The 18578-nt window shown below is 33.5% G+C and overlaps 1 protein-coding gene across 2 annotated transcripts in view; it reads right to left on the reverse strand.

Annotated features, from left to right (window-relative positions):
• The window catches only part of LOC137404247 (acyl-CoA dehydrogenase family member 10-like), a 30627-nt gene extending 12995 nt beyond the window's left edge, over positions 1-17632 (reverse strand). Inside the window, exons 1-13 of one of the 2 annotated variants that reach the window (XM_068090421.1) lie at positions 17601-17632; positions 17176-17473; positions 16430-16636; positions 14713-14871; positions 13867-14026; positions 12723-12933; positions 10807-10903; positions 9964-10076; positions 8809-8931; positions 6762-6907; positions 6067-6246; positions 3375-3521; positions 847-1019 (exon numbers count right to left, since the gene is read on the reverse strand). In XM_068090421.1, coding sequence (XP_067946522.1) covers positions 847-1019; positions 3375-3521; positions 6067-6246; positions 6762-6907; positions 8809-8931; positions 9964-10076; positions 10807-10903; positions 12723-12933; positions 13867-14026; positions 14713-14871; positions 16430-16636; positions 17176-17473; positions 17601-17614 — 2028 coding nt within the window. In that variant the 5' untranslated portion in view covers positions 17615-17632. Of the gene's footprint in view, positions 1-846; positions 1020-3374; positions 3522-6066; positions 6247-6761; positions 6908-8808; positions 8932-9963; positions 10077-10806; positions 10904-12722; positions 12934-13866; positions 14027-14712; positions 14872-16429; positions 16637-17132; positions 17144-17175; positions 17474-17600 lie in introns of those variants that run through there. The other variant, XM_068090422.1, reaches the window with a different exon arrangement.
• Between the last annotated feature and the right edge of the window lie 946 nt (positions 17633-18578).

Genomic DNA, 18578 nt, shown 5'->3' on the forward strand with positions numbered 1-18578 from the left:
TGCTGTATTAATATGGTATTAAAAAACATCTTGCTGACTACTTTACTGAAAACAATGCCAATGTAGGTGGCAATACTGAAATGTCAGCAAAAATATCTCACAAAGTTTGGTAACATTCTACCCCAGCATTTATAATAACATTCTAAGCAATTACAATTATTGTAAACAGCCCAACTGACGATGAAATGTACTGCGGCCTCATCAATAGCTTATGGTTCACGTAGTTACACTGTATTTGAACAAAATAACTATTGAAACTACAATGAAACAAAATACAATCTAACAAAGGTAATTGCTTATTTGCAGTCACTACGATAAATTATGTTTTCAACGAAATGCATGGATACACAAAGGCGATAAATAAGGAAAACAAACATTGATTCTGTACAACAAATTCTCTCCACTATGGCTCTTTTAAAGGCACATAATCACTTTGCTTCCTCACCTCTTTTACCTACTAGTAATTTTAAAATTTCAAAAAGGTTGAAAGTTACACCCTACACAATTGAGTGTAGGGCGGCAAAGATAGGCGAGATCAGGTAAGAAAATAAGAGAAGACAACTTTAGTGATGGACAATGATTATGGAATGAAAATAAAGAGAACTTTGATGAATGCGAGATGATAATGATATGAAAAGAGAAGGCCCATCATCAAAATGCATTTCTCACATGTACACTCATGAACCCTATTTCAGAACTACCAGCTGATCACAGTGATGTGACCCTGATGGAGAGGAGAGAACCAACTCAGATGAATTAATGACCTTTAGTAAATGTACTGCCAGAAACTGGTCTGAAAAATTCCTGTAAGCTAGCTTGTTATGATCAAGTAACTTTTTCACATACTTTCAAATCTTCAATCACTTGAGGAATTGTCCATTTTAAGTCGGTATCTTGCCGAGCAACAATATCCTGTTCAATTGGTAGAATATGTTCCTCTATGAACTTCTTGACCCTTCGGTGGTAGTCTTGGGCGATAGGTCTAAGTTGCGAGACATCCACAGGGAGTTTATCATAAACTACACAAAATAAGTGACTGATATGACCCGATGAAAGAATAAAAGTGAAACACAGGGTTATTTCTGTTTAGACCTGGTGACAGAAACCTGAAAACAACATACAAAAATGGATGGGCTTTCTTTAATAACAAAGATGTATTTGTGATTTCAAAGTCAAATGCAAATACTTCATGCAGTAAAAGCTTATCACCAGCAACGTACGAGATGTTAGACAAATAACTTTAAACATGAAGTAGATACTTTTGTCATACAATTCTTGGTGAGAAGATAACTCTCCAAATAGGTTCACTATTGCTGAGCTGTTGCTAAACAGCACAGGAGAAGAGACCACATTTACTTGTGACTTCACAAGTTTATGGAGCCTTACAGTGCCCCGCGTTCCATGTTCTCAAACCGAGTTGTTGAATGTGGGTTGCTGTTCAAAGAACTCAGGCTGGGTTTTTGATGAACTCGAGTTGTGTTACCCAAACTAACCAAGGTTTGTAAAAAAAAGCAAAGTGAGTAATTGGGGTGCCTCATTTACAGAACCGCATTTGCGCATATTATATAAAATTTAATAATTGATTAACAATAATAATTTAAATACATATATATACATATATAAATTATATATATTGGCGATATTTGTGCATATTTATTTATATAAATATAGAGACAAAAACAATTGTAGAATGTAAACAGCAAAGTAAAAACAATCTATGTGGGGGCCGGACCACTTCTTTTTCAAATGAAAAAAGGAGTTCTCTTTCTAGAACCTGACAAGAAACTGAATGAACGGAAATGAACAAGCAAAAACTATATCAAGGACGTTTAATGATGCGCACAAGAAAACTTTCATATAAAAAATATAGCTAGAGAAAATCATTAAAAAAGAAATGATGAGAGCAATTGAGTTGTTTAGAGCCAGTTGGATCATTGCCAACTCGGAAACAGTGACTCGGGTTTTTCAAATTGCTTTCGAGCAGCTTTTCCCGATTTGCAGAAGCCGAGTTCTTCAAAATTGGTTTATAACTAGTGTGTTGTAAAATCGAGTTCGTGGTAAAAGCAATAAGTTTTAGTTTTACAGTACATACATACATAGTTTAATTTCTATTAGCTAATGGGTGCCTACTGATGTACCATTGTTAATATAACCAGATCTACGGTTATGCTACCGTAATACCAGTATATTGCACCTTATTTGCACTCTAATTCGTATGGTGGATTAGAGTGCTTTTTACATTCAACTTTCTCATTCATGAGGCTATTACTGGTGCGAATATGTGCGTATCATCTACGGTATTTAGAAGAACCTTGTAGGATTTTTTTAGGTTAGCTTTATGGGTCGGGCCAGCAAATGGGGAGGATTAACTGGACACCCTTACAGAAACAAAAACAACATTTTTAAAAAACACTGCGCTATACCAGTGATGCCCAGTGGCAGCTTTTGTGGATTGCTTTTTACATTCTACAATTGCTTTTGTCTCTTTATACTTATATAAATAAATATGAGCAAATATCGCCAATACATATAATTTAAATATATATATATATTTAAATTATTATCATTAATCAATTATTAAATTTTATATAATATGTGCAAATGCGGTTCTGTAAATGAGACACCCCAATTACTCACTTTGCTTTTTTTTTACAAACCCGGGTTAGTTTTGCGTAACACAAATTGAGCTCATCAAAAAATACCAGCCCGAGTTCTTTGAATAGCAACCCACGTTCAACAACTCGGTTTGAAAACATGGAACGCGAGGCACAGTAAGGCTCCATAAATCTGCCATACAAGTTGCTTGTTTGTATAAACATTGACATCGATTTAAACATCAATCCAACACCAAACATCTTCGATTTGAAATCAATACAGTTCTATTGAGCTTACAAATATTTATTCTAACAAAATGGTACATAACTTTTTTTATCCATACAATTAAATTTAAAAATTATGTATTTGATTTTTACAACTAGTATTAAAACTTACAAACAAAGGACAAATTTACAAATCTTTGAACAATACAAAGAAGGGAATTAAAAATCATCAAACATTTTATTACCGCGTGGAATAAAAGTAATTTGGTTAATAAAAGATTAATTGCTTCATATTTTCATTCGCAAACAGTTAAAAAAATTTACCCACACATCTATAAAATCTATGAACTTAAGAACATCCCTACACGATCCCTTAGTCAAAACTGGTAGACAGTCAGATGCAAAGTCAAACAGACTTTTGCGTATGAAAACTCTATAAAGGCCAGATAATTTGATTTAATAAAAACTGGCAGAATTTGGCAAATTATGCTGAGCAAAACTTGTGTAATTATAACCAATGCATTATGATGTTGCAAGCTTGGAAACTAAACTCACTTGGAGCTGTGGCAGAGTTGCCAGAATGTGGAGACATGCTGGGTCCAGTCAAACTCGACAACCCTTCTTCTGCTATCATACACCCGAGCTTTGCAAAGGGTTCAGCCCTTTTTCCTACTGACTCAGCATTGGGAGCACTAGCTTGGCCTGTTTATTACATAATAGCAAGAAGTTGCAATAACTAGTTTTTAGCAGAGGTCACAATTATTCTCTCCGACATAAAACATGATCTGTTAAGCAGTAAACAATGATATTTCAAACCACCCGTTATGGTAGTTATAAGGTGCAAGCATCGTAACAATTAATAAGAACAGTTATTAATTTATGCTACATTACAACACTGCTAAGGTAAAATCAAAGCAAAACAACCCGAATTATTTGGTCATTTTAAACGTTCCCGATCACGTAAAAATAAACAACTCTTCCAAAGAGAAAAAACCGTTTGCCAACATTATTTAATTGCAGAGTTTGCAAGAAAATGATTAACATCATTTGGAAACATCCTTCACAGGATGTTTCCATGTTGCATAAACAGATGCAGTCATTTCATAGTTATGAAGAAATTGTTGAATAAGGGTATTATTTGCACATAAATAAATATACCAACTGCTAAATTTTATCAAACCAAATGCCGCACACAAAAAAACTAAAAAGGCGTCTACGTGCATTCATGAACTGATTAGGGAGGGCCTGAAGCAAGGTTCCTATCGAAAAAGTCCCGCGATCGCGGTGCGGTATATGCTGTGGCCCAGGACTTTTTGGATAGGAACTTTGCTTCAGATTTTTCCCTGAAGCAAAGTTCGAAATATATAGAAAAAATGGATACGGTAATGTTACGATAATCAAGGAGATAACAACTCCGAATCATTTGCTCAACTGCCTTTTGCAGAGCTCTAATACAGGTTATTAAACAAAATGTACTATTTGGCTGTGAATCTGTGATGATAGATTTTAAACAGCCGCAATAATAGTAATTATAAATACTGCATTGACATACTCAGTGTATTACAGATATGTTGACAGAGATTGTCCCAATCCTTAACACTATTGCGTTGTAGAGATTTGATTATTCACTACCAGCAATTAAACAAGCTATCATGCATATACAGGTTTAGCTATAACTATTCTTCTTACATTACCTTCAATTATAGTTGCCTTATGTAGTAGCTATGTTATGCCAAACATTTAATTAACTATAAACATCAACTTTGTGAGCACACAAAGTAATCACACAAATATGATCAATAACAATCAATTACGCAAATGTGATCACACAAATAACACAAAATCGAGATAAAGCACATACTGTAGGTTGCTATTAAGATATCTCAAAATCTTATGAATCTGTATTCTTCGAGAATAGCAAGATTTTACTTACTGACTGGGAGAAAGAATGAGGCATGAGAAATATCGGTGATAATGAACTGAACTCAATATCAAAGTGGATACCTTTGAAAAGGGTCTACCAAACCCTTCAGTGAGATTTTTGGCTTTCTGTCTACTGAGTACTTGAATGTAGGAGATAATATATTCAGAGCTAACTCACAAGTATGCACTGCTAATTGACCAAGTAGGAAAAATTGAAGACTGCCAAGAAAACTAACTTGCTGATAGTCTAAGCAAACTACACATCAAAGATTACTGAATGACGAGTAGTATTTTGAAATATAGCTGAGTTTGAAACATTTGCAAATATCTGCGTGTTTTAAAATTTCATTTAATGCTGAACTCGTGAGCTATACATATTATACTGTTCATATACTGCCAAGAACAGAAGCTGTATATATCATCTTTCTATCATACACAGTAAGCTATAGTTATCAATCGGAACATAATTTATAGTTTAAGAATGATCTCACAACCTCCCGCCTTTTCATCCATTTACTAGGATTGTTAAAAAGTGTTTGCAGTGTTAAAATGGAAGTCTTTAACACTCGGACTATCCACCTTCTGCAAAAGGAAGATGCTTCATCCTGACCTGCATGCAATTAAAAATCTAAAAGGTGTTTGATAACACTTAATGCAAAGAGTTGATACCGCTGTCGACAGTGACATCAACTCTTTGCATCGTTTTATAATATAAAACGTTTTATAATATAAAACAATAAATATATTAAATTTATACACAACTATTTTTTTTAAATTTGAGATCCTTTTGTGACTCGCCCACATTAATCTTTCAACATCCAACCGCTATACCTCATATTTCACAACTAGTCAGGGAGATTACATCTTTTATTAGTCCATAAATATAATTTGCGCACATTAAGATAGCACGCACCAAATAATAATAATTAATGTTTCTAATATCGCTACTTGGGATTAGCTATAACATCTGTTTACTAATAAGGGCGGTTTCTAAATTTACGTCTTCCTTGGAAAATATAGTTTTTTCAAAACGAATCAAATTTTCTGTCAAAATAATTTGAACTTAACACAATCTCTTAACAAAGGCATCATCTCACTTTTCACGTGTATCCTCTGCGTTAACATTTCTTACTTACCTCACTCTATGTATTCCCTATCATCTATTTTATTTTCATTTGTCCTTCACACTCCATCGCCTAGCAACTCTTCAAAAGTCTGACGCGACTAGAACTGCCGAGCTCAGCACACAAAAACTTATTACAAATTTACACTCGCAATTAAAACCGAATCAAGCAAACCATATCAAACCAAAAACAACACTGACCCATGAGAAACCTTTTGTAGACTCCCTGGACTATAGCCGACATCCGGAAGCAGGTAAAGGCCATGTAGTAGTCCAGGGGTGGGTCAGATATACTGTCTATACCTGTGAGATGGCAATATTGGGCTACATACTGGTCAAGAGTTGGAATTCCGGTGCCGGTCAAATCTTCACCGGCAAAACCTGTCAATTATAGAAATGCAGACTTAAGGCTATATTAGAAATATAGACCTAAGGCTATTATAGAGATGCACAGCTAAGGCATACATGATAGAGCTGGCAATACTACAATATATTAGTGCTGCTATAAACAATGAGAAGCTTGCAACTAAAAGAAACAATCAATTATGACACAGAAGCTACTAGTTCTTCATCTGGCACTTGATAGAAAGCTTGTGCTGGCTTGCAAGACAAGAGTTATTTCACTGTTGTATTTGCAAAGAGCAGTTATTTTTGATGAGTTGATTGGCTAAAACGCTCAAATAATAAAAAAATATTCTCACTTTAGACAACAAAACAAATCTAAATATTGATTTACTATCTACCAATCTCTAACCAACAGCTTCTTAGAGATTTTTTAAAATTTAAGCTGTAAATATAAGTTGTGTAAGATATTCCTACGCATTTCATCTTAAAACTAATATAAAACTTCGAAACGGAGCAACCAAGAAAATCTTAACAATATCATACAACACTACCTCCCATCACAGACACATTGGCAGGCATTATGTACTGCAGCAAATTGCCGGTTATATCCTGTATAGGGTTGCCAAGAGTAGCCAACTCCCAGTCTAGCACAGCCTTCACTTCTAAAGTGTCTTCATCGAATATCAGATTGTCTATCCTACAGTGACAAGCAATGTTATTGATGTTGATCAGAGCTTGGCAACAAGTGATGATACTACTATGAGAATTGATAGTCATGTCTCATTACAAATTATACCATACTACACAAGTAGCACACGCCTGACTAATATAAAATGAGCCGTTGTCATACCATGCATCCTCCACACTAGTACAGCATAGACATAGCACACATATTGCATAGACAGCAGTTATGCACTGTCTTACACATATGTTATATACATGTGGTTGTTATATAGCGGTATTGTAATCCTCAAAACTGCAACTTGTATGATTTTGAAGTTAAACAAGTGTAACAAACATTTCTGTAAAAACTTCCCTAGTGCAATCAAACTTTTTTTGAGATTACAATATTCGTATTCGACTGGTGGTTTACTCTCCTATAATAATAATATTATAATGATGGAGTTATTCTATCTCACAATAAAAATAATTGCATTTAGGGGGCAGTATTGTTATTATCACATAGCGAATGTGGTCTCTCTATTTCATAAGTTCTGTTCTTATACAATAATTTTATGTATAAATGATGGTTAAAGGTTGACTTGCAACAAAATCCACATTAAAGTTATTTGGTATCAAAAGATTCACCATGTCTTACTCTGTTGTGTTGTAGGTACCAAATATGTGGAAATGTGATTACAAGCTCTTAAAAGCTCAAAAACGAAAAGCCGCCGTAGATTGGAATCTCTTTATTTCTCTGATGTAGTCATGAAATTTATTTATTGTCTTGTCACATGATGTTCTCACGTGAATTGAAAGGCCAATACAAAGCTCAATATAAAACTTATCGTAGCACTAGTTTATGACAAACACTTCGGGTTTTACCGAAGACCCCGTATCAAATATAGATGCTCACTACTTTACAATTTTGTTTCGGTTTGGTCTAATCGGCAAGTCGTAATCTGATCATGTGGCCCAATACTTCGAAAATAATTTCTGCAGCACTTTTCGACTATCACAAGTGATCAACAGGCTCGTCATGATTATCAGACAATGATATGTACTCCTTCAAGCGAAGGCAAAAAATTAAACGAATTTTTACGGTAAGTTATAAGATATCACTGCTAAAAATGACAGGATTAAAATGGCGATAAAACAGACGCGTAAGAACGATAGACATGGTTTTATTGAATGCGTGAAGTATATTTGTGAAAATATTTCGACGAATAAGGTTGCATGAAAGTGTAAACAGAAACCATCTACCACAGCTGCGTCACATTTGAGCCGTTTTGGAAAGAGAATCCAAACTACGGCGGTCTCGTGTGGCTGCGATTAACTGTTCGTTTTTGAGCTTTTAAGAGCTTGTAATCACATTTCCACATATTTTGCACCTACAACACAACAGAGTAAGATATGGTAAATCTTTTCATGTCAAAGAACTGTAATAGGAATTTTGTTGCATGTCAACCTTTAAGCTTGCTCTCACATGTTATGTAGATGATAGTTGTTCTCCCTTACATTCTCACAATATTCTTTTGTTGCATTCTTCAGTAGGTAGCAGTAATGCTTTCATTATGCTGTTTCAAAGATAGGAATCATTCTCTCACACGCCTATTCAAAGGTGATAATTACCTTGTTCTACATACAGTCAATATGTAATAATTTCTAAAAACAAGTTTTATTCAATTTTTTTAAATTGAAGGAGTAACATACAGCAAAGGACCCGTTTGCTATATGTTCAGACAAGCTGGTCTTTCACTGTAAATATGAACAGTAAATATGAACAGTAAATATGAGAGTTGTATATGATTATAGCATAACTATACTTAGTTTGTCAGCTGGTACAAAAATATTAGATAAAAAATTACTAAATTACAAGAACAACGACTAATAAAGAATATGCGTAAAGGTAATGAAGAAATAAGAGCAGATACAGACCTGAAGTCTCCATGAACAACAGTGCACCTCTCGTTCTCTGGAAGATTATCTGAGAGATATTTGATCAGGAAGTCAATCGCAGGAATTTCATGTGTTTTGGATTTCTCATACTGCCGTGCCCACCTATGTACAATGTACACCTATGTAGTATGTACAATGTACAGTATGTACATGTACAGTATGTACAGTAATGTAGTATAGTATGTACAATGTATGATTACTAATCTAAAATAATCTACTGTCTAATCAAGAATGGATAACTATGGAACCAAACATGTGCCACAGATAGAATATAATCATAACAGACGCACACCAAAGTGAAGTCTGCAGACACTACATGCTAGTCAATCCTGTTTGCCAACTCAACATGAGCAAGGCAAGATTAATGTACTGTAGTCCCTCGCATCTTCATGGTTCAGCTTTCCCGACTTCAGCACTTCGCGGATTCAAAAAGATTATTGAGAAATTCAAAAAAACTATTGAGAAATTCAAAAGTAATACAAATAAAGAAAACTAAAGTATATAAAATACATAAATCTCTTTCATACTCTTGCTTAGTGAGATCCCTCATGCCCATCGTTGTGCTAGGAGTCGTCACGGTTCGGTGTTTTCAGGTTACATATCGTAAAGTGTAACAGTGCAAAGTGCCTTTGAGGCCCCAATCGTGCCCCTTAACTGCCCTCGATGCTCAAACTTGTCTAATGAGATTAGGAAAAAGAGGTAAATGAGGTACCGGTTCTGATGAACTGCAAACAATGAGGGAGTACTGTATAAGAAAGCTTCTGTAGCCTCTTAAAAACTTACAAATAAATAAATCAAACAATTTTTTCCTATTTTATCCTTGCATGTTCATTAGCAAGAAATTAAAAATTTATAAATTTTTTCATTTCATTTTAATAGATGACATTTTAACAACTTTATGTTACAGACTCAAAAGCTTGCCAGTTAAAATATCCATTATAAAATTAATTCTATATATGCTCATTTAATTTCCCATTGCATAAAAATGCAAAAATGAAAGCTCCAGGTGACTAATACCTTATAAGCAAACAGAAAGCAACTAATTGTAGATAAATGATAGGAACATAGCAACATACCAACATCAACGTGTTATGGATACCATTTTAAAATACTGAACTGTGGACTCGTCCTCACCTCGCTAGATTCCTCTTCATATAGTCTGTTTTCTTACCAAAATCATCAAGACCAGCTTGGCTGATATCAACGTTATGAATGTTAGCAAGTACCCGGCAAGCACCAGAGTACACCTGTCAGAACAGAAGACATGTCTAAATAGCTGAGGTCATAGTTCTGGCTTACGCGTATAGAGCTAAGCACAGAATATGTATGATATATGATCATTACACATACAAGAAAGTGTAACTTGTAGACACCAGCTATTCAATCTTATTCTAATAATTTTATTAACAGATTTATTTTTGTAAGTTACCACTTTCCTACTTTGTCATTTTGTGAGTGTGTGGTAAATGTGTGTTATTTGACACACTACTTTGATACTATAAAATTGGGTTTCCGGTATGCTTTGTGTGACTGTTTATTTTTATATGTTATACCGGTTCATGAATAAAGCTTTATCGAGCGGCATCTGCGGCACAAACCATGACACTCAGTTGCAAGTCTATCAATGCAAACCATCCCTATTTAGATATTGGTAGTGTAAATGTGGCATTGCATATTAGGCACAGAGGTTCTACACTATTAAAAGCAATCCGATTAAAGACACCAACGAGACTTCAAAAAAAAGCAAGAGTTGTCCAACCATGGCTTGTAATAAATTTAATATTATTAAAATATTGAAAAAGTATTATATAGTAAAATTAATTGGCAGTTGTAAACAGAATAATAAAAAGACTTTCAAACAAGTTAACAAAACCACTGCTATAAACGCGAATGTAGATTCTGCTTTAGAAAAGCTCCGTAAGCCACCAAAATCCAACAAAACAATACTAAACAATCTCCACTACTGAAAGTCCATACCTTTTGCCTCTGAACTGGTGTGAGATCAGGCAGTGATAGGTTCTTAAAAACCTTGCCAGGTACGTGCTCCATCAGATAAAATGGCGTTCCAAGAATGCTATGAGACAAGCGCATACAAGTGATACAACAACTTAGACATGATATGAAAATAAATGTATAACATATGATGTTAAATAAAAATACAATACATTGTATTGGGAAAGAATTCACAATAGACATAAAATTTAAACTAGACCCCTTAGCTTTGATTAGAATAACTTTGTTATGCCAGAGAGCTAATATTACCAAGGTGCCATAGAGTTTCAACCAACTGCTATATAAATAATATAGCAATAACAACATAATATATCAATAGCAATAGCGATATTATATAGCAAAAACAAAACAATATGGCATTAGCAATATAATATAGTAATAGCAATATAATATAGTAATAGCAATATAATATAGTAATAGCAATATAATATAGTAATAGCAATATAATGTGGTAATAGCAATATAATATGGTAATAGCAATATAATATAGTAATAGCAATATAATGTGGTAATAGCAATATAACATAGTAATAGCAATATAATATAGTAATAGCAATATAATGTGGTAATAGCAATAGAACATAGTAATAGCAATATAATATAGTAATAGCAATATAATATAGTAATAGCAATATAATGTGGTAATAGCAATATAATATGGTAATAGCAATATAATGTGGTAATAGCAATATAACATAGTAATAGCAATATAATATAGTAATAGCAATATAATGTGGTAATAGCAATATAACATAGTAATAGCAATATAATATAGTAATAGCAATATAATGTGGTAATAGCAATATAACATAGTAATAGCAATATAATATAGTAATAGCAATATAATGTGGTAATAACAATATAATATAGTAATAGCAATATAATATAGTAATAACAACATAATATAGTAATAGCAATATAATATAGTAATAACAATATAATATAGTAATAGCAATATAATATAGTTATAGCAATATAATATAGTAAGAGCAATATAATATAGTAATAGCAATATAATAGAATAACAACAATATAATATGGTAATAGCAATATAATATAGTAATAACAATATAATATAGTAATAGCAATATAATATAGTAATAACAATATAATATAGTAATAGCAATATAATATAGTAACAGCAATATAATATAGTAATAACAATATAATATAGTAATAGCAATATAATATAGTAATAACAATATAATATAGTAATAGCAATATAATATAGTAACAACAATATAATATAGTAATAGCAATATAATATAGTAATAACAATATAATATAGTAATAACAATATAATATAGTACTACTGTAGCAATATGTTAGTCAGGATTTAGTTATTTAACCAGTATTAGTTTATCTGAAACTCCAGGCTTTATAAAAACATTGAATATAAAAATGGTGTGGTTATCACTAATTATAACCATTAGATAAACTAGTATGTAAGGCAACTGCATAAGTTTACTATCAGCCAAGTTGACAGCCAGCTTCATAACAATTATAATAATCCGTGATTATCATTAACAGCTCAAGGCGTGCATAATTATATTAAACTACTAAAAATGATGCGAAAAAAATATTCTGTTACAAAATCAACTTGTTCATCAAGCCTTTATTGTAATAAAATCTGAAACTTTGCCACTGTCACATAGCATTTATCCACTCGACCCAGTCAGACTTCCAGTCAGACTTCGTACACTATTTTTTAAGCTACCAACCTCATTAATTCTATTCTTCATATCACTCATTTCCTTTCGGTACATGACCTAAATATGTTCCTCAGAGACCATATTTACAAAAGAACATAGCTCACCTAGCCTAGTTATCTAGTTTTGGTCCAACGCTCCGTTTCACAAATATCTCAGCGAATAGCTCACCTACGATCATCACAATAAGCCAACATTTGAGGAACGGGGATTCCCTGTGTGCCAAGAGCTTTCATTACTTTATACTCTCTGTCTACGGCGTGAGCGGATGGTAGGATTGGACCCACGGGTTGTTTCCTGAGCACCAGATTCTTTCCCGCGTATTGAACCAAGTAAGTGGGATTTGATTGACCATGTTTGTAGCTGCGAATACTCGGCATTCCTGTGAAAATGTAACAAATGGATCAATTATATACCAATGTCATGTAGTTAAGGACCATGATAGCATAACTTAGGCTAATAACTGAAAAACTAGCCTAGGTTTATATCTCAAAAAGCTTGCCAGATTTTAACATAAATATCAGAAGCAGTCCAGCATATGAAAGGTGTATCTTGTAAAATATTTTATTATATTTTATATTTAACCGTTATCGAAAACTTTTGACACTTTTGATGCTGTGTTCTTCTTTTTTATGCAGGAATCACATTCTTATAATATAATATATATAACATAATATATATATAATATATATATATAATATAATACATATTTATGTAGTTGATTCCAGTATACATATACACAAATTTAATGTATTTGACACACTTTCGCTATGAAGAAACACAAAGTACCGGCAGCCTGTATATCTTCACATAAAAGGTCAGAGCTTATCTTAATTCAGCACTGTCAAATTAAGATTATTAGAAAGACCTCAATCTGAACATTTTGTTAGAATTTATATCAGACTCAGTCTCTTCAGTAGGAAGGCTGTATTTTAAGCAGCCTGATTGTATACCTATAATAGTAACTGTCTTCTTAGTAAGTTAACTCTACGTTTTGTTATATTTGTGTCACAAGTTAATTATAGCAAAGTGTTTTACCATTTAGGATGCTAAATTGAACTCTAAAATTATTAATTTGAAATAAAAAGCATATGATTTCAATGAACGCATCATATTGTTAAATTTAAAAAAATGATATAAAAAAACAACATTTTATTGATTTTCTAATAGTAGTGCTCATGTAGTTCTCTGCCTATTGTTCAGGTACAAAAACAGGCAATTCCAACTTGTAGCAACTTATTACTAATATGACTGGAGTTGTCTTCCCTATGAAACTAGAAAGTACAAAAACTATGCACATTGTTATTGGTCAGACCTGTTCCAATAAAGCCAACACTATGTAGGTATTGCTTTAGGTTGTCTTCATTTAACAATAGCCTCTCAGGAACTTTTTCTGTCCCATTAAGAGGGGAGGTCAGCGGAACACCCGTGAGTGAGGAAAGCTCATCAACAGCTTGGTTTCTATCTTCCGTCACCTATGAGCAATAGCAAATGTCTGGAATGAGATAAGAGATGCTTGTAAGCTCATTAAAGTTTATGTTATGCCTGTACAACGTGTGATGTATTTCTGACTATTCACATTTTCAGCAACCTATTTGTTGTTGATGAAGAACTCCAGCACCATGTGTAATTTTTGTACAATTAATTATTGACTGTTTTTATTAAGCTTCAAAAATTAAAAAATTAATTCCATTTATAAATAAAAAATAATATGCAAAAAGCAGTTGCAATATAATAAAATGCTAATACAAAAGATTTAACGAGTTCTCATATTAGAATTGCAAGCTCAACAATTATTTAATTATAAATTATAATTATACAATTATAAAACTTGATAAAAAACTTATAAAACTGATACTATAATATACTCCACTCCATTTTAAATTAAATATGTCAATAGAAGCTACTTGTAATGAATCCATTACATTTGTTTCTGTTTTAGAAGCCTCCATTATGTGAACGCTAAACATCTACTGATTCTCCTTGTTTAAAAATTTTAAATGATAATAAAGCAATGCGCAAGACAATTTCTTCATAGCTAGAGCAACGTAAGAGTTCAGAAACATTACAATAAATATGAACGACAAGAGCAACTAAAAAGGACAACTAGCCATGTAAAATTACATAACATAAGCTGACTGCCACCACTGACTCACCCTACCTTGATTGTTTTAATACCGAACTGAGCAGCAGCCTTGAGGTTCTCTCCGATATCATCAAGAAATATGGCATCACTTCCTGTGACTGCCAGTTCATCCAGTACCTTCTGATATATGCCAGGCTCTGGTTTCCTCATCCCACTGTTAGCAGATTCCACAACCTAAACATTTATAGTTTAGAAATTAGTAGCACGTAAAGTATAAAGAGCGAGATCTGAAATACCTAAATTATTTTATCTTTTTTTTAAATTGTTGTTTTATTTTTAACAAATATTAAAAAGACAAAAAAACTAGTGTAGACAAAAGACCTGTAAGCAATGACTGAAGAAGTAAAAACATTAAAAGAAAAACTATACCGAGACATGATATTGATGAAGCTCAGGATTGCAGAACTTGCTAGACAGGCTTGTGATATGTGTAAAGATAATGTGTAACATCGATCTTTCCTAGTAATATAAAGCCATTTAAGAAAACAAATAAAATGTAACGCAAAGCTAGTTGACAATCTTCTAAACAGGTATTAGATATGTTAGTAGTCAAGTATGAGTCTAGCAAGATTGTGATGCATTTGAACCATACTGCTTTATAGCTTTACTAGCTGTGCCTCCTGGCGTTGCTTGGATATTAAAATCAGCTTATAAACAATGAGAAGTGATGAAATTTGCTTATCACTTGCTGACAGGCAACTCTCCAGCAAATGTCAGGCCATTGCCAAGTGGCCTGACACATTGCCAATGGAACATTCCACTAACCTAGTTAGTAAGCTTCAAATGCCGGTAGGCAATGACATTGCGTCAGCTTTGTTGCCCAGCTAGGCTATTCTAATAGTAGCTATAGACGAAATGCAGACAGACGTATGACATAAAACATACTTTGAGAAATATATATATAGATTGCTTCAAATATTAGAAAAATCGCACATGCAACGTTGTTTATTTTTAGCGCCATTACAACTAAGAATACTACCATTTCGTGTTTTCACTTTTCATGCTTATATGAAGTACTGTTTCCTCAGCAGCTGAAATTTGTGGCCATCAGCGCTTCACCAATTCTTCGCAAAGAGGGCAAACCACGAGAAGCAAATTTGTAATTAGCTTAAACTGAGCAGGAAGAAGTTAATCCAGCGTAAAGCTGTCAATATTCTCATGTCGTACCTTATTTAGCCCATTTCTATGACTCTCTCTTCAATTAGCTTTGCTTCAATTTATAACACGGAAGTGTTTATTCATTGCATTGTGTTTGGATGTCTTTAGTTTAGAAATGTCAACTAAAGCATCCAACAAGGACATTGAGTCTATGTTCACAACAACCAGACTGATTTATTTCAAGAGTTCAACTGGTAATACCATAAAGTCTAAAAACAATTGGAAAACAATATAAAGCATTTTTTCTGGAACTGTTACATAAATATTAAAATGAGTAAATGAAAAACTATTTTTGACAAGTTTATTCATTGCCAAGGTATGCCAACTTCCCTGGGCCCAGCGCTTCGACTGGCTGTAGTGAAACAGCACATGTGGTCCTCATTGTATGATGAGGCCCACATATGATGAGGTGCTTGATTAATACGTAAGAATTGACTTTTTATTTAATTATTTTTGCATTTTATCAATATTGTAACTATATTTAGTTTTTGCTTAATGTTATATTTTTACTAATTTTATGCACAAACGCACGCACACGCGTGAAAAAAATAATAGTCAACTATGTTAGTCTCACCACATCAAATATAGGACCAAACATCTGAGTTGACATGGCACGTCCAGCAACCCTCTCCTCTTCGTTGAAATACCAGTTGTTAGTCAGCATCGCTGTCTTCAATCCACTCCTCCTTAGCGTCTGCACTGCCTCTACCATGTCTGGGAATGGCTCACTTGTAGCAGCGATAGTTTCTATCAACCCTGAGAGATCAACAGTCTTTCCAGTCTAAAATAAGTTAGCAAATTAAAAAATTTCCAAGAGTTTGCGGAAGATATAACAGGCTGCCAGAAAAAACTCACTGAATAAATGATTGTAGAACTATTCTTCTATCTTATAAGTCTAGGCAATATCTTTATATATATTAATGTAAAAAAAAAGAAACAAAAACTATCAGACTGGATGTTCACTTACTACCCACCAGTGGTTTGATCTCATCAGAGGTGTTCACTTACTACCTACCTACCAGTGGTTTGATTTCATCACCGAGGTGTTCACTTACTACCTACCAGTGGTTTGATCTCATCACCGAGGTGTTCACTTACTATCTACCAGTGGTTTGATTTCATCACCGGGGTGTTCACTTACTATCTACCAGTGGTTTGATCTCATCACCGTGGTGTTTACTTACTACCTACCAGTGGTTTGATCTCATCACTGAGGTGTTCTCTTACTACCTACCAGTGGTTTGATCTCATCACCGAGGTGTTAACTCACTACCTACCAGTGATTTGATCTCATCACTGAAGTGTTAACTTACTACTTACCAGTGATTTGATTTCATCGCCAAGATGTTTGTTAAGCTCTGACGCAGGAAATTCTCCTCTCTCCATCTTGGCCCATGCACCGGCGCCTTTTGTTTTGACAATTGTAGAAACTATCAGACCAGCTTGTAATCCATTCCGTTTTTCAAAAGCTTGAAAGACTCCAACAGGGCTTTTAATCAAAACTCCACCCATATCAAAAATGACAGCTTTGTAGTTGCTATTGTGTTGCAGCCTCATATTGCCTCGGGAAAGATCTGAAGATCGTAACAGTTTAAACCGCTGAATAGTTGTGTTCAATCTAAAAATATATAAAAAATGGGTAACCTGTTTTTGAACAAGTCTGCAGTTTCTCTTAGGTTTGCTAAAGATAGTTTTTAATTAGATATTCTAGTACTACTGAGGATAAGTGACATTCTAAGACTTACCTAGCTTTTAACATCCTTCAGAGGAACCTTCAGGTACTAGTGGATAATTCAGAGATCTGTAGATAACAAAGTATATATTTAGTGCCGAGCTAACATTATAGATGTAAATTTAAGCACCTCGCAAACAGGTTCTTCAACTGTATACATCTTGAATATAAACTTACAAATTAACGTAAAGTACTCAGTGTTGGCTTCTACTAAATGTCTGCTGCAGCACTGAGATCTTGGCTGCTGTGTCTTAATACTCGCTCAAAGTACTGTGAGACAAGCTAATAAATGCGTGTCTTTGTTTGAAAAACCAGTTTAAGGTATTTAAAATGTTTAATGTAGTGCAGAATATACTAGGTTATGCTCATATTGGTTAATGCTTTTGGCGTAACTGTGTGTAAAGTGAACATTAAAAATACTAATATTGGCATTTTTTATGATAGATTAATTGCGATTGCTGAATCAGAGAATTGCAAGGTCAGCTTATAGTGCTGTTTCAACTACACACCATAATGCAATATTGAAGTTGATTGTATAACACATAGATATTCCAATTTGGGTTAACTGACAGCATAGTGATGCTAAATTGAGTACATACTAAGTCTTATGGTGCAAGTTGTCTTTGCGAAGGTATATGCTTATTGGGCTGTTAGAATCAGCTCCTAGAATGCAGTACCCCAATAATTTAAAGTTACATACTTGCATAAGCAATGTCATAGCATCAAGACTTCAGACACACAAAACAGGGAAAACAATTTGTCTGTAGTGATCTGTTAAAACTACCAAGTACCATAAATATATAGCTTTATTAAGAACTACTGTGTGTATCGCTGCTATTATAGATAAAATTGGGATGTATGTATATTCAACAACAAATCATCAATTACGTGCAACTTGAAATTAGAGTGCAAATGTGTGCTTTTGTTTTAATTTCATGAAAGGATAGCAAACTTTGTGAAACAATCTGTCAATTCATTCATGGATGAGATT

This window comes from Watersipora subatra, chromosome 9 (assembly GCF_963576615.1).
Source record: "Watersipora subatra chromosome 9, tzWatSuba1.1, whole genome shotgun sequence".
NCBI classification, from domain to species: domain Eukaryota; kingdom Metazoa; phylum Bryozoa; class Gymnolaemata; order Cheilostomatida; family Watersiporidae; genus Watersipora; species Watersipora subatra.